This window comes from Oryzias melastigma, linkage group LG21 (assembly GCF_002922805.2).
Source record: "Oryzias melastigma strain HK-1 linkage group LG21, ASM292280v2, whole genome shotgun sequence".
Lineage (NCBI taxonomy): Eukaryota > Metazoa > Chordata > Actinopteri > Beloniformes > Adrianichthyidae > Oryzias > Oryzias melastigma.
Window position 1 is genome coordinate 21889405 of NC_050532.1, and position 23407 is coordinate 21912811.

The 23407-nt window shown below is 39.2% G+C and overlaps 1 protein-coding gene across 1 annotated transcript in view; it reads right to left on the bottom strand.

Annotated features, from left to right (window-relative positions):
• LOC112154737 (nectin-1) overlaps window positions 1-16186 on the bottom strand; it is a 29604-nt gene extending 13418 nt beyond the window's left edge. Inside the window, exons 1-4 of the mRNA XM_024285874.2 lie at window positions 15503-16186; window positions 13061-13390; window positions 12670-12969; window positions 135-228 (exon numbers count right to left, since the gene is read on the bottom strand). Coding sequence (XP_024141642.1) covers window positions 135-228; window positions 12670-12969; window positions 13061-13390; window positions 15503-15560 — 782 coding nt within the window. The 5' untranslated portion in view covers window positions 15561-16186. The remainder of the gene's footprint in view (window positions 1-134; window positions 229-12669; window positions 12970-13060; window positions 13391-15502) is intronic.
• Window positions 16187-23407: the final 7221 nt, after the last annotated feature.

Below are 23407 nucleotides of genomic sequence, written 5' to 3' on the forward strand. Positions count from 1 at the left end.
TAATATCAAAAACTGAAAATTGGACATTAACAGAGCGTTACTTTTTATGATATAGAGATTAAAATGGTAAATGGATTTTTATAATGCTGAAAACTCATTTTTTATTCTTCAAAGCAGTGTTGGAAAGCCCGTACCTGGTCCAGGTAAATGTTGCGTTCGGGTTGGCTTCAGTTGCACACTCGAATGAGTCTTCGGATCTTTCTGTTACTGTCACTTCTCCAGGGGAATCTGCAGAGCAAACAAGAAGCCAAGTTCAATCTATAGTGAATGAAGTGAATCAGATTAAATGCAGATGACGAAGCAGTTTCAGAGAAGATGCAACAGAAGCACCAGTTACCCCTATTAGCTTCCACTTCTATGTAGGAACAGGACTTGGATCTATGCAGTAATAAATGTCATATGTGTGAATCCATCATTTTCAAAGCATATTTATGGTATCCCTCAGCAAAAAGTATTCTATTTAAGAGTACGACAATGCTAAAAGTAAAGCAGTATACTTGAAGTTTAATGAGAAATAGCGATTCTGTTCAGTTTTGATGCCAGCTCAAAGGAAAACAAAGATTTCCGTTGATCTAGTCGACTCTAAGTGGATGCATCATGCTGCATTCACAAAATTCTTGTGTCCAGCCCCTCTTTCACCATGCAGTGAATTTGCTTCCAGAGGCACCACAGCTGCATGTGGGTGGAGCTGTTAGCTAATGTTTTTAGCATGATTGCAACATGGAGCGGTTTCTGTGGATATCTCGCTTAGAAAGTTTGGAAGACACGGATGACGTTGAGAAATCGGGGTTGTTTATTGTGAGGAGTTCCACAAAAAAAACAGTAATCACATCTACATGTTTGTGTTCATTAGATCGTTCTGAGATTTCAGGAGCTAGTTCACTCTCACTCTGGGGAATTTGTATGACAGCCGCTTCCACTGTGTTTCTGTGTCTCTGTGACTGAGTTAGAAGGCTCACTGTTTCGCTTTAACACAAGAGGGGAAAAATAAAAACAAAAATAAAATCAGGGGACCTTTTTTCCTTATTATTACTATTGTCTTGATGAAAATAAAAATAAAAAATCACAAAGCTCAGGAGGCTGGAGCAGGCAGTCTCTGCACCCCGCAGCGGCTCTCTGTCTGCCGGCGTATCAAACAGGCGAGCTCCGGTGAAAGGCTGGCGATCTGTCCTGAGTGTATCCCACCTTCGCCTAACTGTATTCACTGATGGCCAATCTAGTAATATATATCATTGTTTCAAACCAATCGCAATCTTGCAAGTCATCAAGTCACTAGGACCCGTACCGATCTAACAGGGTGAACACATGTGGTACCTACCCCGTGACGAGCTCTGACAACCCCGCTGCCCCAGTAGGTTAACTATTTAACACCAGAGCTCCAATGTTTAGGTTCTTTGATTTACTGTTACTTTTCAACTGTTAACACGATCAACTTTCTCCTTCAGAATCTGCTGGTATAAAATTACGCCTCTTCCGTGCGAATCTTGTTCGTTGTGAACGATGCATCAGTAAGGAGTAGAGCAGGGAGCCTATGGCTTTCCGTTGTAGCTTCTACGACACGACAACCTTTTTTCTAACTGCATTTTTTTGTCTGCTCCTGATTTACAACCATTTGAATAAAGATATACTCGGACATGCCATTTTAAGCTTAAATTTCTTAATATATGTCAGAAAAATGCAACAAGAACATGGTAAAATCATAGATCTTTCATATACAAACGAGGTTGTTTGGGAAGTTCTTCTATTATAAGACACATTTTTCAGGAACTAGCCATGGCATGACTTTCACGACACTGAGGAATTAATGCCAAACTCATGTCATTAACTTCATGTTAAATATTTTACAACTTTTACCATAAAAAGAAGGGACATATTCAAATATACGAAGTGTAATAAATCCAAAACACAAAGACAATAAAGCAAAGGTATGGGAAACGTTTTAGAGTGGCGGAAGAATCAAGAGAAAGCCTCTCAGGAAAAAACTCCACAACCTCCTTTTGACAGTGCAGACATTGTTCACATGTGCAGCACAAAGAGTCCTTCTTGTGCAACTCTTTTTTTTTTTTTTTGATGCCCTACGTAGATACTGGGCTGACCTAATCCTTTCCACTGAACTTTGGCTTTGAAAAATACTTTGTAATCTTTTAAAGCAGACTGAAATAAAAATTTCACCAGAATTTGTTTTTATTTTGAAAGTCTGCCTTTAGCTCATTTTCAACACATTTTCTTTCATCCCAACTGTATAAATTTGAGCCATTGCAAGAATTTTTCTTGTGTTGGTGGGCTGAAAAGCAACAGAAGTAAACAAAAGAAAAAAAATGACATTTAAAAAAATTCCAGAGCACTATAGCTCTCATGAGTGTTTGATTCCAAGCCTTGTGGGCTAACATCTTGCTTGTTTCTCAAGAACCCGATCCTACCTTGCAACAGATAACCTGGATCAGGTGCGTTTTGCTAATGAGAAACCACAACGGCAGGAAAGTTAAGAAAATGTATATGATACTGGCCCTCGAGGTCTGGATTTTGACACCCGTCCGTCAAGGCGGATCTAAACAAACTATGAAGAAGTCTAGAATGTCACCAGAAATATTCTCACTGTATTCATATAATCAAGGCACAACAGTAGCTGTTACACCGACAGGCCAATACTACATAAATATAAAAATGAATTTATAAAAAAGGTAATGTAATTTAAAAAAAAAATTAATTGTGCAATTTTAGATTCATTTTACATAAAGATCAGGCACATGTATTTTAATTTATTCAATTCACTGCAATGACAACTAAATACACTGGCATCCTGTTGGTCAGATTCTTTATGACAGTTTTTTTTTAACATTTTTCTTTTCTGATTATTAATTATTTTGATCAATACAATCCATTTTTTACTAAGATTGGCCAATATATATTGCTTTTAGCAAGTCACTTACTGCTTTTACATACCCAAACTTAAAGTTTTGTAATGGTTTTATGGATTAAACAATCATTGGCCCCTGTTTATATCTGTTTTTTTTCCTTCTACCTTTTTTTTGAGCAAAAGTTCCTTGGAAAAAAAATACCCAAGTCACATCCCTGACTGAAAAACTAAAAAAAACCAAAATAAACAAAAAAAAAAAAACTGTAGTCCAAAGGACAATACATAGTCATTTTTCACTAAGACACATAGGAAAAGTCTTGTGATCTTTCACAACCTACGCGAATGAAACCTGAGCCTGGACTAATATCCCAGCAATGGTAAACTGAACATACAACACATACTGCACAAATGACAATCTCTCACGGCGCACTAGTGTACTGTGACTGGTTGAAAAACAAGATGCCTTGCTTTTTCAAAGAAGGAAGATTAACACAGGAGTCATCTTACTAAAAACACCCTTCATTCAATCCTGGGGATTTCTTCAGCTTAAAGCAGGGATTTTCTAGTATCGAAGACGAGACACCACGTATCTCAGACTAGCGAGCGTCAAGCAGGTCTCTGGAACATTTAGATTTTTCTAATTAAAAAAATCCGACAATGACTGTTCTTAGCACATTCATGTTTTTTTGTTTTAAGGTACAAACTGTCTCATAGGCTTTGGCTTGAGCCACATGCATTAGTAAGGGGTTAACCCATATGGATGCTGCAGGTTATTGGGTAGTCCACACCTGTGGAGGATCATTGAGAGGAGGAGCTGTATCTTAAGGGGAGTGCAGGCGGTTCCGTTAAGACTTGTATGACCACCTCAAGGGACGTCATGAAAATAGAACGTTCATTTAATGTGCATGTGGTAAAGTGTATTGTTAAGTGTTCGTACGACTAATGGAATACACAGAAGAAGTACAGGTGATGCTGTGGCATGGTCTTCTTTCGCCACACTCTAGTTCAGGGTGGGAAAACGACGGCCCGGGGGCCTTCCAGCTATGTCTTCTGGCCCACCGAACTAGATTAAATTATGATAATCCTTGTTCGTTTTTATTTCTGTATTTTGTATTTCAAGTGTGTCCTCATAGATGATGCACTAGGGATTCATTGACCTTTCATCATGTGGTGTTGGGACATTTCCTGTTTTTCTGACAATCATATGGTTTTTTTGAGTTGGTCAGTCATTTCTCCGATAATACAAACACCACATGTACGCAGCATTTCTCCAACTTCGTGTTTTTCCTTTATGGACACCAACCCATTAGTGCAATTTTGACTCTCCAAGGCTAATCAAGGCTAAAGTATTTTTTTTGTCCAGATTGTATGTTATTTATTTCTCTTATGAGGTGGACCACCAAAATGTGCCCTGCATCTGTTTCCTTCCGTCTAATTTTAGAACCCTTTGTGGCCTACGAGTCAAAGGGTTTACCCACCCCTGCTCTAGTCTGGGACTGGCCACATTTAAATGTCTGTTTAAAGCATGCCAAAAGAAAATCATGTGCATGAACATTTTTGCAACACTGGCTCACTGAGTAGTCTACGACCTTGATATTTCATGCAAGTCCCCTGCATTCTCCAGACGTTGGCCTGTTCTCTGCCTGCAGACAGCCCGTACCAACCCACAGCGACAGGATGGCTCCGTTGGCTGCGTGTAGGACTGACACCGTTTCCAAGGTCCACGCTACTGCCTAGCAATGTAGTCCAAAGGGGACCGGGTCTGTGTTTTCCTGTGCAGGTCACCACAATACAGGATTGTGTCAGGAAGGGCGTCAGTGAAAAGCTGACTGCTGTGGTGACGCCTGATGGTATGTGCCGAAAGGTGAAAGCCCGTATCCACCCATAAGGGTAGCTGTGAGAAAAGCTTCAGTTGGTTCCAGTTTCAAGTATCAGCTACTCTGCAATGCAAAGAGGCAAACTAAGTTTTAACACAAACTTGCTTCTTGCACTTTTTGACCTGCTGCAATAAGCATTTCATTCATCCTTATTACTATTACCAGTGAGAAATTGTTTCCTTAGATATTACATTAGAGGATGTGTTCATTACTGGTTGAATTCATGCAACTCACGCAATATGGTCATTAGCAAGATCTCAATAAACATTGAACCAATCTGACCCTTGACTTGTACAACTATTTTTAAATTTTGGCTGTTTTTTTAATAGTAGCACAAACTATTTTTCCATGAAATGTCTCCTGTGTCGTTCCCACTCTTATGGTTATGAACAACAGTGTGGAACACTTGAAGTGAAATAGTTGTGTTCTCACAGAAAACTCTCAGGGTCAAACAGCTGCACAGATATTTAATCAGTAAAGCTTGAAGAAACAGGTCTTTCTTGAAATCTTTTCCTCATTAAAACCAGGACAAACTGCTTTTACCAGCTTTTTTTTTTATCATTTTCACTAAACAGAACGGTTTGCTCACGTAGCTTTGACAGTTGATGGCACATTTTTCTCTATTTCCTTGTTAAGAATAAAAGTCTCTTTGTTCATTACAAGTGTATCTTTGCCAAACTATACTATTTATTTAAACCAAAAGGAATGTTCCCAGTGTAAGAAGACAAAAACTATGTTTGGAGGAAAGGTAAACAGCTTCAAATTCATCATTGGTATTTTGATTTTGTTTTTACAGAGGAAGTGGGTGGAAAAGAGTCAACTTCTAATTAAAGACTCTTTGTTCTCCCTAAAAATATCAAATGTTTGCATGACAGTTCTCCATTACAAACACAGATGCATGTGGGCACCGAGCTGCTCCACTGGAGGGGTTGCGGTTGAGGGTGTCGCTCAAGTCAGACACTGCCTGTCACCCTTACAGTTTCTACACTACGCTGAACAAACTTCCGGTTTTTCTTTTACACCTACGTTTTTCTTGAATGCCATTCAAAGCACATAAAAGCTTTATTCATAACTAGCCAATGAGGATTATTCTTGAAACCTTCAGTTGCTTTCACAAAACCACCTTGAGACAGGTTTTGTTTAGTAACAAGACACTGTTGCTGATAAGAAATGAATAAAGACAGCATTGTGCTCTGCAGCAGTCTTTCCCAGCCACATTCACTGCACTCTTTTGTTCTCTTACAAATCAAATTTTAAAAGTAACTCAATATAATGTCTCTGCAAAGCTGCTGAGTTCCACATGACATCGACGGAAAGGGCTGGGACACTTTCGCACTGAGTCTTGAATACACAGGAAACTTGATTCCAGCAAGCCTTTATCTTTCCTTGTTTGGTGGTCAGTAAGAGTTTATAACACAGCTTACTCATATGGTGCAGGAAGCAATGAATCCCTTAGTAGACCCCAGTGGATCTTGAAAATATGGAGTCGACATTGCAAATAACTGTGTGAGGATTAGCACGGATTAACATTTTATCACAGCAGCTTTAAAGGGACCCTACCATGAGAATTCTACTTTTTTTACGTTTTAAATGCATTTTACTGTCCATTGCTCACTATAAAGAAACCCAAATTGGTATTTTGATCCATTCATGCATTTAAGAGTAATCCTCTAAATCCTGCGCTGTCTGCAGCAGCCCCTCCTATAAAATGAGCGGGTTGAAACGTATTGACGTAAGATCGCTGCCATCCGCTCCCTTCAGGAAGAATCTGCTCTGACAGCTCCGGCCCCAGACTAACACTCAATTTACCCCCTTATCCAGTGATGATCAGCAAAAAACTTTTGTTTTAGATGCAGAACATAGTATATCTTCTAATTGTGTCCTGTCTTCAAAAAATTCCAGCTCAAACAGCGTTTCTTTAAGATCTCCCCCCAAATCCCTGGTCCGGCACGGCCGTGAAGGAGCCGCGCGTGTTTGTATTGTGAAGGAGTGTAGCGATGGCCAGGCCTACTAAAGACAGATATATTGTAAGTGCATCCATCTTTGAAGAAGTTTGGATTATAAATCGCGGGAGAAATACACAGGTGCTGCCACAGACTCTAGGACAGGGGTAGGGAACCCTGGTATAAGTGGGATAATACCCTCCGAAGTGTGCATTATGATAATTAACGAACTTCGCGGAAGCAACCGTCCGACGTGAAGCGGAGGATGGTTCAGGCCTCCGAGTCCTTCGTCAGGTATTATCCCTTACATAGACCATGAGAAAACCAGTGTTCCCATGACTTAAATACACTGTAGCATAGTTGTCTTTAACAGGTCAATGTAAAACTTGCTGATCTACTTTGTCCTCACAGTTGGAGCACAATGGAAGTATTCACTTCTGTCAATTTCTAGACGTTTTTCATCTGGTTGGAATTTAAAGTAGAGAAAACAAACAATAGTTACACTGTTAGCATGCAATGGCATAGGTCAGAATGACAACTACATCGTTGAAGACCTGAAGTGTTTGTTTCTCAACACACACCAAAGTTGTCTGTTAAGACATTTTCGGTTAATTAAGCTGCATAGCAATTATCAAGACAGATACAGAGCTGCTGTTAAACAGATAATGCTCATTTTCCAGCCTGAGGCATTTTCCATGAGATCTGGTGGGACTTGAAAAGCTGGAGGAGCAGACCAAAAGGCAGTTTGCAACTATCTAGACGGCCTTATCGAGCACTGTGTAGGGCTGGATAAGGCATGGAGGGATGTGGGCAATTATCAGCGACCTCTCACTGGGTTCTTGGCATCCTTTTCCTGTTTTCAACATTTGGCTTGAAAATGCCAAAAGTCAGCAACTGCCACTTAGCTGCAGAAGCAGAATTTAACTCAACAGAAGCAACAAACTACAGCTGGCCTTAATAAAGTTTGAAGGGGAACACAAGACTACAAGAGCACCGTGAGTTATCTAGTACCAGGAGTCAAGAGTATGGATGGCCTGACAGATGATGGAAAGCAGATGTTCCTGCTAAAAATAATGTATTGCAGCACAACAAAGGACAGAAGAAAAGAGTGACACAACTAGACTGAGGTTCTTTTCTTAAAGACCCTGCAATGAAAACTGGGTGAAAGACACAAAAGAGTGACTGACGTCAAAGACCGGGATTGAATAGGCTTACTGTTGAAAGGAAACATAAGCAAACATAATTCCCATTGCAATAAATCAGTAGTGATCCTTAATGCTACATTCACACCAGGCATGTGACGTGCATTTAAGACCGCACATTATTAAACACGCCATATAAATGCATTGTTCACACTGGACTGTTGCTACCCTATACCAGCACATATACTTAGAATTGGAAGAGTCTTGATCCGAAATGTCAAAGCGGTGCAAAGCTTATGAATTTTACTCCAGATTTTTTTTTTTTTTCTCACGACTTGATCTCATATAATTCCAGCCGGGTTCAAACTACAATTAGAAATGTCTCCCTCATGATCACTTTTCAAATCGTTGGCACTTGCAGTGCTAGGCGGAAATGTGAACGCAGAAGCCTGAACGGTGGATTTACACGAATTTATATACTTTTTACTGAAAGTAAAAAGCATCACAACGGTGTTGGAAACATAAACATCTTTGGCAGGAACCATATTTTCTGTGAGTTCTTTCACCTAGTCTGAAGATAAAATAAAAGTCTATCGCGATAGACTCATTTCCTATCAAGAAAAAGTTCTGTTGCGACAAATATCGTTATCGGTTTATCCACCAGCCTTATTTGACACTGAAAGCTGTAAATTATGAATATGTTCCTCTTTGGGTAGAGTCTGCAAAAATTTATATTAAAAAAAAAAAAAAAAATCAAATATGTTTAGGTTTATCTACATTTAACTTTAAAGTTGACTATGAAATTGAACAAATTGGATTTCTGATGATAAATTTGCCCAATGGAATTTTTTTTTTGAAAAAACTAATTTATCGATAAATTGTTGTTGCACTTGGAGGAGGTGTTTTTGATCTAAATTGACATACTGCAATAGAAACCCTTTTTTTCTAATTAAGTGAATCATACTGTATGTCCAACTGTGACAGCACTGATGCACGGCACGGCTGGCGCCATGGTTTCTCAGTCGTGTTCTGCTGTCATGGTAGCTTTTACTTTCCACTAGATTGTGCTGTTTTCCCTAGTGAAAAGACCTCATTAACAAAGGCCCTTAAAGAGGAGAGTGATCCATGCCTTTGTTCCCAACAAGTTGAAGTTTTCCAGTTTCTTTTATGTGTGGTTTGTGCTTCCGCCACTGCTCAATTCCACATGGTACAAAAGCCCAGGTGTTCGCCTTTTAACAAGAGAGTGAAAATGCAATATTTATTCTATTTTACCGTTAGTACACTGGATGCCCATTCATTTTAGAATCCGTTTTAAGATTTTTGAATCCTTGCATGGCTTGCCTACATCTCTGAGTTGCTGCTGCCTTATGTTTCCTCTTGCCTTCTTGGGTCAACTGATCTGTTTCTAAAAAAACTAAAGACAAAGTGTGAGCTTACAAGACACCATGGTTTTAATGTAGCAGCAACCAAAACTTTAGAACAGCCTCAATACCCGTTTTCTAGTCTTCTTCAAAAACCCAATTTGTTAACTTGTCTTATTTAACACACAGCAAATGGGCTTTTCTTTTCTATTCAACTGCATTGTAAATTATTCAATGTTATTGATCGGTAAATGTCTGTCTAGAGGTCTAGAGGAAGACCAAAGAGGAGGTTTATAGATGCAGTGAATGAAGACATGAAGGTGGCTGGTGTTAGAGTGGAGGATGCTGAAGACAGGCTTAGATGGAGGAAACTGATTCGCTGTGGCGACCCCTGAAGGGAAAAGCCGAAAGGAAAAGAAGAAGAAGATGAAGAAGTTTGATCGGGAAATGTCTGTCTTGTTTAATATTAATGGAGGTAACAAGGCTTATAAATAGGGGTGGAATGAAGCCTAATTCGTGATCCCTAGAGATCACTAGCCATGGTTCAGCCCACACCTGTAGCGCGGATCACCCTCCTCCTCCCCTCGCTGCTGCTGCTGCGTACTTTGCGTGCATATTATTAAAATTATAAAAATCCAATACTGAACACAATCTTTGCTATCCAAAACTCTGTTAAGCTGCCACCACATGTGGGAGGAGCTTCCGTCAAAAACTTTTCTAACCTTGTCATGGAGGACGCGGATACTGAGAGATCAGATTCATTTATTTTGAAGATCTGAATAAAAGCTTGTGTCCATGTCTGGGTTCAGATCTGAGCAGCAGCTGTCCCACAGTTTCTGTATTGCTGTTTTGTTCTTTTTTGTATGCACAAATGTTGTTTGACCTAGGAGCCGATTTTCTGCAGTACATGGCACTCAAAAATGTATCCCATTATTTTAGGATGACTTTGGCAAACTTTGAAGCCGGACTGCTTGATGGGATAGTTGGAGGATTATGACAGAGTAATGAGTATTGTGCTTCAGCATAATGAACAAAGGAGAGTTCTGTTTTGAATAACAACACAGTTTACTATAAAATGCACAGTATCTCACACTAACCGATTTCCTGCTCCCTCTTGGCCACTCTAGACATTCTGGATAGTATAATCTTCAACATTGTAACTGTTTTGCTCAATGCGGCCCCATAATCCAGTATGGTTAATGGGTCAAAAACTAGTATAATCGCATAATAGATAAAGTACCGTCTACTGCAGCTGCTAAATTGTGGGTGTTTTTAATTCAAACAATCAAATTCTAAAGTTCTGACCACCTTGACAGGTGTTGGTATTTTAGCAGAAGCACTTTCTGCTAAGTTCAAACTTTCACAGCTTAATTTGATTGGGTTTTTTTTCTAATATTGCTATATCCGAGGAAAACTTCCACCTGTACGCAATAAAACAGCTGCTGTTTTTGGGATGGCATTTATCAAAAAAAATCAGAACAGGAACGCTTAAGGACTACCTTGTAAGGATATTTTCCCAGGAGCACATTGGTTTCATTCTTTCATGGTTTCATGCTGCAGGCTGTTTTCTTTTCTTCTTTCTCATTGAAATGGAATGAACTCAAGCTTTAACGCTATTTTCTTTGCCTCCCTTTTCTCAGAAGAAAAGTAACGTCTAATCCAGTGGGAACAGGTTTGATGTGAATTTGTAATAAATATAGATGTGTAACGATTGGTTTTAGCAATTCGATTCATATCATAGTTTGTGGTTGATGATGCGATTCATAATCAAAATTGATTCATTTTGAACGATCTAATTCACTGAAATCGATCCAGATATCTTTAGCCAAAACTTCCACTAGAGATAAATACTTGATCCTGAAAAGGTAAAGTTTTTCTATTTCTTACAAGAAAATCAAGTTAAAATTAAATGTGTGTACAAAACAAACAAGAATTAAAAGCAATTCCATTCACATTTAAGTTTCATAAAGGTTATTCGTTACACCGCTAATGAAGAAAATGTTGCAGATTAGAGCAGGATTGAAGCTTTTGTGCATTTTTCTCTTAATCATGTTAATAAAAACAATTTCTCCGTATGTGTTTTAGCTTTTAAAGTACCTATATCTCACAAAATTAACTTTTTGAGATTTTAGGTGTTTTATACTGTTCGTTTCTCACTATAAAGCAGTACTAAAACAGTATTTTGATCCATTCACACATTTCTGAGTATTCTTCTAAAAATCTTCCCTCTGAGCACCAGCCCCCCCAACCCACGAAAACCAGCAAGTTCTCCAACACATTCTTATTCCCAAGTCTTTACACATTGATAATTGGCTAAGGACCTCTCTGCGTCACTTTTTGAATGTTTTGGGTGTCCCCAACTCATCGTTTTTTGATGTCCTGGTTATTCAAATTAAATCAGGGGTCCGGGTATTTTGTGGGACGCAGTAGCGGTCTCGACTGGTCCTCGGGATGTGGCCGATACCCTAACTCTGACCTGGTATCCATTATAACCTTAACCTGGTCCACGTCTAGTAGAGTACTCATGTGCTACCAGGCACACGGTTCTGGTTCGAGTAATCATACCGGTTCCAGTCCGCGGCTGGTACCGGTTTGCAGCCCGGAGTTGGGGACACCCAAAACATCAGTTCTTGACATGGAGAGGTCCTTAACCTATTATGTGACAACTTGGAAATGAAAATGTGTTGGGCTCTAAAAAGCTGAGGTCACAAAGTGAGAGCATTTCCTTCCAGGAAGGGTCTGCACTGCCAGCACCACCCCCAGAATAACACAAACACACATTTTCCCTGCTGAGCCTGTATATCCTCCAATTGTGTCCCGTCTCACACAACCGCTCTAACAGGTGTTACTTTAGACATCGGTCTCCTTCAAGAGTTTACAAAATTACTCATATTTTATAAATTATTTGTTCTTTAGTGTGCCAAAGGTAACATGTGATCATATATATGGATATAGTTTACTCTGAAAGCATGGTAGAGGCCCTTTGAGAGCTTATTTAGAAGACTTTGTTGATGTGCATGTTACAACTTCCATCCATCCATCTTCTTGGCCGCTTCTTCCCTTTCGGGGTTGCGGGGGGTGCCGGAGCCTATCCCGGCTACTGATGGGCGAAGGCGGGGTACACCCTGAACAGGTCGCCAGTCTGTCGCAGGGCCTCAGACACCCATTCACTCCCACATTCACTCCTACGGGCAATTCAGAGTCACCAATTAACCTATGAAGCATGTTTTTGGACGGTGGGAGGAAGCCGGAGTCCCCGGTGAAAACCCACGCATGCACGGGGAGAACATGCAAACTCCACACAGAAAGGTCCCAGCCGGGATTCAAACCGGGAACTTCTCGCTGTGAGGCAAGAGCGCTAACCACTGCGCCACCGTGCAGCCCTTGTGTTACAACTTAAAGAGATTAATTTAAGTTTCTGAGCAGATCTTGTCTTGTATACAAATAAAAAATAAAATAATTGATTAGGGAAAGTTTGAAGATACTTACAGAGGACCTGGATGTTGGTTTCCAGGATTTCTTCTTTCATTGTCTCACTTGAGATGACACACTTCACCGATTGACCATTCATCTCTCTCACAGGTTTTCCAACCAGCGTACTCCATATGGTGGTCGTCCCATTAGCATGCTGAGTTTCATTGAGTTCTTCTCGAACTTTTCCTTCCAGAGAATCTTTGATCCATTTCACCTCTGCCTTAGGTTTGGAGGCAGCAGCTTTGCAGGTTGCAAGAGGAACCTCCTCATTTCCCTCAATGGGTGTATAAGACATCAGATTTGTATTTGGGGGCACTAAAGGAATACCAGTAAAAATAAAAAAATCAGCATGTCTAAATGACAACAGTAACAACATACAAAAACAATGTAAAAAGTCAGATCTTACCAAGTGTAACAAGTTGTGAAGTTCTGCTTTGTTTTCCACTGGGGAATAAGCTGAAGATGCATGTGTAGCTTCCTTCATCCTTCAGTGTTACATTAGAAAACTTCAGAGTTCCATTTTTCTTATCAAAATTCCCAATAAATTGAAATCGTAAGTCTTCTCCATTGCTATACTTGGGTCCAATTCTAGGCTGAATTGTGAGAAAAACATCATCTGGTGCTTTTCCTTTGATCGTTCTCTGCCATGTGATCTGGGACAGACGATCACTTGTGCCGCTGATTTCGCAGAGTAAGATGGTTTCATCTCCAAGCGGAACCCTTCCTCTCTGGTCCGCTGTGCAGTAAGTAAAACATTCCTGCATTAGTCCACTGAAAAACTTGCATTAAAAAATCAGAACAGACATAAGAAGGCAACTTAGAAGGTAACCATTTTTAAAGATGCTCTTATTTAAATAATTTAAAATAGAAAAGACCATATTTGGATGTAACCTTAAGAAGGGAGTAGGCATCCACAATAAATCACAAATGTATCTCTATCAGCCTGTGTGATACACAATCGCAGTGGACACCACAAACTGTGATAATTGTCTTTACAAAGTAATTTCAGATTTAATTTAATTTAATATGTTGACTTTCATTTCAATAAAACTGTTGTTGTGAAATGAAAATTCTGTATTTGTTGTTTTACTAATTGTTCATGTATCGCAATATCAATCACTTGCATCACAGGTTATCCTCGTAGCATGAATCCCTAATCCCAAATGTACAACAAAAGTAGTAATAAAACCACTAAACCAGAGGGACGCAAAACCAGAAATAAACAACCAAGATATGTAGTAGGGATTTTTTTTTTCATTGCCTTTACTTAATTCTGTTTTTATATTATGTGTTTTACTTTGTGTTTTACTGTGAAGCACTTTGTGATTTTTATCTTGAAAGGTGCTGTATAAAGATTATTATTATATTATTATTTATCCCTTATTGGGAATGGGTCATTTACAACTTTTAAAAATAAAAATCAAACAAAGTAAGGCCCACTCCAATGAAAATCATCTTTTTTGTGTTTTTAACATGTTCGTGTTGCATTTTTATCATAATAGAGAAAATAACTTGTGATTAAAAACTGCATTTCTGAGTGTTTCTTAATTCAAACCGAGTGGGATCCGAAAACTGGAGGCTAAAAAAATCTGGGGCTAATGACACGACTATTGACAGGGCATGCCAAAGACTCTCTTACCACTCCAATCTCCGCCACCTTGCACGCATTAATTTTCCTCGTCTGAACTTACCTCTGGCTTAAAACTGTACAGCTGGATTGATTCAATATTAATCATCATTATTTTTAGAGCTGCTAATGCGAGGTTGGGACAATAAGCTCACACGTTTTTTCATGATGGGTGACGTGTATAACATTTATTCAGCATTAAACTGTATCTCTGAGTATTCTTTTGTTTGTTTGTTCAAGTTGTGGTTTGATGATGTTAAAAATAATCTTGCAGCAGTGTTGTAGAGGCTACAATCAGTGCATTGCGAGCTGCTCCCTTCCAATCAGATGCATCCACTTGTAGACAAATAGATCCATGTTTGTCTTTGTTTTCTTCGTCTGAGCTGGTTCAGAACTAAACGGCTGGATAGCTCCAATATTGACTGTCATTTTTGTTGCACCTAACTAGGTTGGGAGGGACTGTAAGCTAGCAGGAGAGAGGGTAAACAAAGGTATGATGGGAAATGAGGGCTGGCTTACTCTGCACCAACAGTCAGCACCTCAGAGGCACATTTCTAACTAATGAACTATGTCCTTAAAAATTACTTATTTTTTTGTCTAAAAACGGTCCAATCATGTATAAAGTTATTATTATTTATTTACTTTTTTTTTACGTGTTTGGGATTTTCCCTATTTAAACTGTTCAAAGTTAATCAGACAATCAACAACCATAGTTTTTTTTATTAATGTATTTTTGTCATAATTTGAGAAATCATGTGCCTGTAACTCACATAAACTTAAGAGCATTTGTTTTTTATTACATTTTGATTCTATGACTGAATAGATTTCTGTTCAAACTTACATTGGGTAAGTGAAAACGCAAATCACTGCAGCATGTTTTCATTTCAGTCGTGGAGCCATGATTAGAAAAAAAAAAGTGTTTGACTGTGAAAGTGAGATAAAGTGATCATATTACACCTGTTCATGCTGGGAATCTTCTTTGCCAGCACATTTAAGTCTGTTTTTGCTCTTTATATCGCTCTAAAACTCAATTTTAATGACACTTGTATCACTGCCGCGGGGTTCAACAGAATTTATGAAGTCCAAACACGTTACATTTCTGCGCAGGAATGCCGCGTGGCGCTCCTTACATTCTTCACGCGACGCTTCAATTAAGTTTTTACGAAAAAATATATAGGTCACAACGAGTCCAAGCAGGTGGAAACACAGTTACTAACTAACCTTCGACGTGTTGTCTCCAGAGCTGCACGGCGGTCAGGAAAACGAGCAGGTACTTCATGTTTATGGAAGGAGTCTCGGGAACGTTCCCTCATGTTTCCTTTCTGCACGGTCTTCTGTTCATCGTGGACCAAAGACTTCTGTGCTGTTCACGAAACGAGGGAACTCCCAACGAATCGTCCGACGGGCGAGGGTTCACCCTCTCTCTCTCAAGGGGTCATGTGGGAGGCATAGTAGAAGAACAAGGAAAAACAAAGGAAAGGGAGCGTGTCAAACGGAGTTGTTACATAATTTCAGATTAAAATCCATCAGGGGCGGTGTTACCATTAGGTAAGGGTACGTGACTGCTCAGAGGCCCCCGAAACTCTGGGGCCCCAGGCTAAATAATTAATAAAAGTGTCTAAATTAAATCCTATGCCCATCATTACTTAACTCTGTAATAAAAATAAATACATAAATAAATAAAAAAAGAAAAATATCTCAAAAATGCTGAAATGATATGGGTATGGGTATTAAAGTGTTGTGTTCTCCCCCCATCCTACTGGTTGAATATTCCAGTCAACAGCAATTTAATTTGCCATAGTTAGTCAGGAAAACAGTGCAAGGTGCAACACGCATCACGGTAAAAGTTTTCTTAATGAGTCTGCATTCCCCCTTATTCCTAACTACTAAAACAATATATAGTGCAGGACTAGTCCTCTGGATTTTAAGGGTAATTCGGACATGATGTTCACTACTTTTCTTTCTTTTTTCTAAAAACCCAATGATGTAATCATTTTCACAAAGTGAAAATCGAATATAAACGAACATTTCACAAGGTCTATTTATGACTCCATTGTGTTCTGGTTGTGAAAATTTGGATGGTTTATTCAAATATTGCATTTAAACACGTTTTTTTTTTTTTAATTGTTCAACTGCAATGCAATGTGGTCTATTTCTGCTAATCTTGACTATCGATGTACGTTAGTTTCTCGCAAAGACTTCTTGGAAATTTTGAGTGCACTCGATTCGGAATTAGTAGATTTGGACAGCACTAGAAAATGGCGAACGCACCATATAGTGCACTATATTGTGATTAGGGGGGGATTTGGACACAACTAATGACTTGCTATGTCTCATCGCTGCTCTCTTTACATCCCATAATTCCCAACTTCGGTGGCCATATTGGTCGAGTTGTTCCGCTCCGAGCACAAAGCCTATTCAGACCGAGGAAACTCGGAACAAACTGGAGCTCAGTCCGATTGGAAATCACCTACACAGATGGGTCCAACAGTGGTTCCTGATTCTGGAACTGAGTCTGCTTGGTAGATACAAAGTGTTGTGTCTGCCAATGATACAGAGGTTTAAAATTGGTCAGCGACATATAAAGTTCGAAAAGGGAACTACCCCAACAAGGATTGCAAAGAGCAGGACTTACATTATTGTTTATCCTGTTGTTATGCCCTGCCCTCATTTAGTCATGTGGTTTTGTGTACAAGCTTTGTTCAAACATAAAAGTCTTGTTGATGGCAACTTGAATTCAGACTGAATGCAAAGTCAGGGACTCGGTCCGGACCAATGGACTTATCCAGTCTCAATACACCCTTAGACAACCTCTAGTCCTGGCAGATGAAGCGGTCAGCCTCACCACACTGGCCGTTTTTGTCATTGAGGTCTACATCGAGGGTCTGGCATATCTTACCAGATTGTTTTTCTCTGTTATTCTGCTTTCTCCTCCTTTACCTTTTAGATATGAATACGTTTTAATAGGCTGTTCTATCAAAATGTTTGATAAAACTGAACTCATAACATGGATCATTTTAACTGAAATATGTGGCTCAATTTACCCAAACACATTAAGTTAAAGTGGGACACTTACAAAAATATTTTTATTTAATATAACATTAACATTAAATCTGATAGAAGTCATCAACAAAAGTATCATACATCATTATTCATATATATATATATTTTTTTTTTTTTTTTTTTTTTTACTTATCAACTTCATCAATGACAGGTAGTATTAGGTATGTCGGGGCAAGTTTTAATGTGCAGTTTTATTACAAGCCATTGCCCCGCCTGGCACTCACTATAGCAACTATGTTACAACTCAAGTACTGTTGTGGCAACAATTTTGATTTATTTTCATTCACTTACTGTGACTTTTAAAGAGCTGAGATCCTCTAAGCTTACGTGGCCCGTTTTTCCTGATGGCCCAGTTTAGCTGATGTCATCTCTAAATCGATTCATCAATTAAGTCTATGAATCATTATCATTTGTAAGCCAGATCTAACAGTAAGCACTGATTGGTCCAAGCCGGTCTGAATCAATGTCGCCAATCAGGAGTAAGCTTGTTGGAGTCCACACCCCTTCCACTGAAAGCAGACTTGGGAGAATCGTACGTTTAGTACGATCGAAGTGGGGGCCATTGTGCACCACATGCTTTAATTGAGGCATCTGATTGGTCAGTTTAAAACTTGAATAATTTGCAATAAAGAAGAATTATCACAAACTACATGAGAGTTAGCAAAAAAAAAAAAGAAATTAGTAGCAGAGGAAGAATGGTTATTTTGACAAATATAATGAGTAAAAATAGTTTCTCATTAGAAGTCTATGGGATTTTAGCTTCTTGGAGGCCGCAAGTATTTGGAACCCCAGGTGGACTGGTTCCTCAGTCCATTTCTCATATACAGTCAATGGTTCCAGTGGATCCATTTGCAGACCAACTGATCCATAAACATAATTTTCCTCGTCTGAGCTGGTGTCTGGCTCAAAACTGTTTTGTTCGCCATTTGTGCTGGACTGCTAATGTTAGCTTAGGGTTGTGAGGGGCTGTAAGCTAGCGGGAGAGAGTGTAAACAAAGCCTTGAGGGGACATGGAGGCAGACTGGTTAGTTTTTCTTACAGTCCCACCCACAACCCAGTGACAAATTTCCAATGAACCACTACCGCTCTGCAGAAACTATGTCCTAGAAAACGGCTCTTTTTTTGACTGAAAACAACATCATGAAAAGATCACTAGGAATTTTTTAAATAGGTCAGAAGATGATCGGGGTGGAACTTTATTATTTAGGAATAAAGTAGAGGAGAATTGCTTTTATCAAATTGACTTTAACGTGTTGTCTGTCAATATCCGGCTTGACTCAACACACATTAGCGTGTCTGACCTTTTTTACTTGGGGGGGGGGGGGCAGAATCTCTTCCTAGTTGTGGCTCAACGCACCAGATGGTGATAAAGGAGGTGCTGATGGACTAAATGATAGTTCTGTAGAACTTTATCAACATCCTGGTGGGCAGCTTGAGTTTTCTCAGCTGCTGTAGGAAGAACATCCTCTGCTGTGCCTCCTTGATGACAGAGCAGATTGTCATCCCCAATTTGAGGACCCGAGTGATGGTGGTTCCCAGGAAGCGGAATGAGTTACCGGTGGAGGTACGGGATCTTGTTAGGGTTGGTGATGAGATTTTTACTTAAGTCCATGACCATCTACACTGTCTTCTGGAAATCCAGCTACAAGCTATAAGCAGACTCCTCAACGTCTGTGAAGAGGGTGGTGTCATCCGCAAAGTTGAGAAGTTTGACGGGAAGGTGGCTGGAGGTGCAGTAGTTGGTGCACAGAGGAAAGAGCAGCTATAGCATTTAGCGTAGAGCCAGATTCAGTGATCATCCTGAGATCTGTTGATCCTGTAGGCGAATTGGAACAAGACTAAGTGTTTAGTCAGCCCCTAATTGTGCAAGTTCTTTCACTTGAAAAGATGAAAGAGGCCAGTAATCTTCATCATAGTTATAGTTCCACTATGAGAGACAAAGTGATACATGGTGACTCATTCTTTTCTTTACACAGATCAGCCAACCTGGTTCCTTTGCTGAAAAACAGCCCAAAGCATGATACTTCCACCCCCGTGCTTTACAGTAGGTATGGTGTTATTTGGATGAAACTCAACATTCTTTCTCCTCTAAACTGTAGAGTTCTTACAAAAAAGTTTTATTTTGGTTTCATCTGACTATAGGACATTCTCCCAGTCCTCTTCTGGATCATTCAAATGCTCTCAAGCAAAGTTTAGACGGGCCTCCACATGAACTGGTTTTAGCAGGGGGACACGTCTGGAACTGCAGGGTTTGTAGTGTGTTTCTGATGGTGGCCTTTGTTACTTTGGTCCCAGCTCTCTGCAGGTCATTCACTAGATCCACCCGTGTGGTTCGGGATTTTTGTGATCATTTTGATCCCACAGGGTGAGATCTTGCAGAGAGCCCCAGATGGAGGGAGATCATCAGTGGTTGAGGATGTGGACAGGTGTTTTTCATACAGATAACAAGTTCAAACAGGTGTCATTAATACAGGTAACGAGTGGAGGACAGAGGATCCAGAAGAAGTTACAGGTCTGTGAGAGATGGAAATCCTGCTTTCTTTTAGGTGACCAGATACTTGTTTTCCACCATAATTTACAAATAACTTCTTTAAAAATCCAGAAAATTAGATTATCTGGATTTTTTTCCCCATTTTGTCAATCATAGTTGAGGTATTCATATAATGAAAATTACAGCCTCTCATCTTTTTTAAACTGTAAAACTTGCACAATTGGTGGCTGACTAAATACTTTTTTGCCCTGCTGTACTATGCTCTGGCATGTTCTAATAGGCTTGACACACCTGAGCCAGATAATCAGTCAAGAGTATGGCTTGGATATCTGTAAATCATGCAGACACACTGCCCCTCGAGGCCTGGAGTTGCCTTGCATCAATTCCTGTGATCTATGACTGCTTGGGGGGCCGGATTGCTGGTAGAGAATTTAAAGCAGGCTGGCACATGACACGACTCCATGGAGATGTTAAAAATGTCCGTCAGCACAGGCGTCAGCTCCCCTACATAGTTCCTGAGGATGGTTAGAGAGATGCCATAAGCCCCGGAGCTTTTCAGAGGTTCAGTCTGTGCACATCCTGGATTGAAAGACCATGGGGGAGGGAGGGCAGCTTTGTGCTGTCTCTGCGGAGTGGGGGAAAGGTGGAGTGATAGGAGTAACTGAGACTAACGAGGTGGTTACAACAACTGAATGTTTAAGCTTCTCTGCTGGATGGTGATTGTTGAGTGTGGTAGGAGCTTTGGGCTTACATTGTGTGATCGCCCTTAGTCCTTTTCACACAGCTGCTCCAGAGTCATAAATCAAATCAATACACACTTTATTTATGAAACACTTTTCATACAGTAGTAACACAAAGTAGTTTAAAGGCAACAAACAATTAAAAATAAAACAATAAAATTCTCAGAATGCCCCTCACACCCAATATAATGAAATATATAACAACTAGATACATTTTAAAGCATAAAAAAAGTAAAGTGGAAACTTGTCTTGAGGCTGACAGGAAATTAAATTTTGGGTATTTTTTTTCTCAGGACATGCAGGCTATGACTGTGTCAAAATTTTCACTTTGTGACGTCGGTGATGTTATATCTGGTGTTTAGAAAAATGAAAGAAAGTAGTGAGCATCGTGTCCAAATTAAAATCCAGCACACTAGATATTCCTGAACTATATAGCTTTTTAGTATAGGGGGTGGATTTGGACACAACCTACTGTATGTCTGAATTCCTTCACTATGCCATATATAGTGCACTATTTAGTGGATTCCCCTTCTTGTAGTGCAATCCAAATCTACAATCTCAAAATCGAGGTTTCCCCAAAGTCTTTGCATTGATTCTCAGTACATTAGCAAATATAGACCACAATTTAAAGAAATTTTGGAAAAAAAAAATTGTGCTTGAATTTAATTTAATGAATCAACCACATTTTAGCTCTAGAACACAGTGGATTTATTAATAGACATCATAAAAGTTTGTAGTGATGCGATTTTCAATTTGTAAAATCTGTGACTTCATATTTCCTGTTTAAAGAAAAAAGTGAGGATAGTGTCCAAATTGCCTTTAAAATCCAGGGCACTAGATAGCCCTGCTCTGAATAGTTTTTTAGTAGTTAGGTAAACAGGGTACTGGCCACTTAATTAGTTACACCTGCCCAACTGCTCGTTAAAGCAAGTTTCTAATCAGCCAATCATATGGCAGCAACTCGATGCATTTAATCATGTAGACATGGTCAAGACAATCTGCTGCAGTTCAAACCGAGCATCTGAATGGGGAAGAAAGGGGATTGAAATCACTTTGGACCTAGCATGGTTGTTGTTGGTCTGAGTGTTTCGGAAACTGCTGATCTACTGGGGTTTTCACCCACAGCAAGCCTGGTCCTGGGTGAAACATGATTGTTTTTAATTACATTTTTTTCTAACAATTTATGTGAAATAAGTAGTGTGTCAAACTGTTAAAAAAAAAAAAAAAAAAAAACATTGCAATTTGGCACACCTTCGAGCAGATGGCGCCCTAGGCAGCCGCCTAGCTCACCTATGCCCGGCGCCGGCCCTGCCCACAACCAGTGAGAATGTCAGGAATGGAATGCTTGGGAGATTGAACCTTTTGAAACAATTGTTCCAACAAAAACAGATTCAGTTTTGTGTAACACTCAAAACACTTCAAAACAGTGACATCTAGTGGTTAAAATGTTTTTTGTTTGTTTGTTTGTTTTTTATTCTGAGTGGAATGTTTCATGTGTTTTTAGTATGTTTTAATTTCATAGATGGGTGTAGCAATAGTTTGGTTTTTTTTATTTAAAAAAAAATCCAAGCTGCATTCATATGGGAATGCAGAAGCATCGAGTGAGGTGAAATGTTGACTGCCTTTTTTTAAACATAATGTTAGTATTACAGACAATTTTGAACTAATGACATCAATCTTAAAATGATCAATTAAAAAATATATATTTATTTTTTTACAGAGAAAAAAAAATACTAATGAATTTATGTACAGTTAAATGATCTGCAAACTATGATAAGATCTAGCAGAATTGAGCTCCAACTGGATGAAACTTCGGGATCTTTTAATCTCAGGTGCCTCCAGACTGAAATTGTTTTATTACAAAATGTCTCCTCAAGAAGTTCAAAGTTATCCCATCAGCTGATCTTGGACTATTTCTACTTCCTTCCATTATTTTCTTCTAAGCACTTGATATTTAACACTTAATTACAAGAGTCTTCACAAATACTGTGTAGTTATTCTTAAAAATAACACACAATAAGTGAAATCTGCATAGTAATAAACATTGTGAGGCTTTGGCGTAATTTCAATAAGGAAGATATACCTCACTTCCGGGTAGGCTTGAGTCATTCCATACACTACTCTTTAATTAAGTCTTCATGCTAAGCCAATGGTTAAATTGCAACCCTTCTTTTCTCAGCCAATCACAATCTCATTCTGCTTTTAAAGTTCATGGACATTTATCTCTCTACATTCCAGAGGGTTTTGTCGGCCCTCCTCCGCCCCATTGTCTTCCTGGGCACTTGTTGTGGTGGACTGGCCTCTGTCGTCCTCACCGTCTAAGCTCTGAGATTTTTATATCTGTGGTCCAGACTTATCCCACCAGGATACAGATGTCATCTGTCCAAAGCCTAATCGCCAAAAGACTATTGACATTTTATTTCACAAATAAATATTTATCACATTTCTAAGATCTCACCTCACTGAAATATTTACAATAATCACAAATGAGTGACAGTTCAAACCTTTGCAGAAAAATAGTTCAAAATTATAGAATTAGAACAATGCAAGACATTATGTAATGACAGTACAGAAGTTGTTCAGCTTGCAATGATTATCTAATTGATATGGCCAACAATCAATGAGGATGCAAAACATGTTGCACTTCAAAATGAATTAAAACTAATAAAGAAAAGCATAAAAAATGAAACGATAAATCTGTGATGCAGCAAAAAGCTGAACATGTTATAGCAACGTACCTTATAAACATTGTTTGGAGAAACCTTTAGATTATAATGAGCCAACCAACAAAAAACGCAAGTCTTAAATAAACATTTTATATTTTTCCCCCCA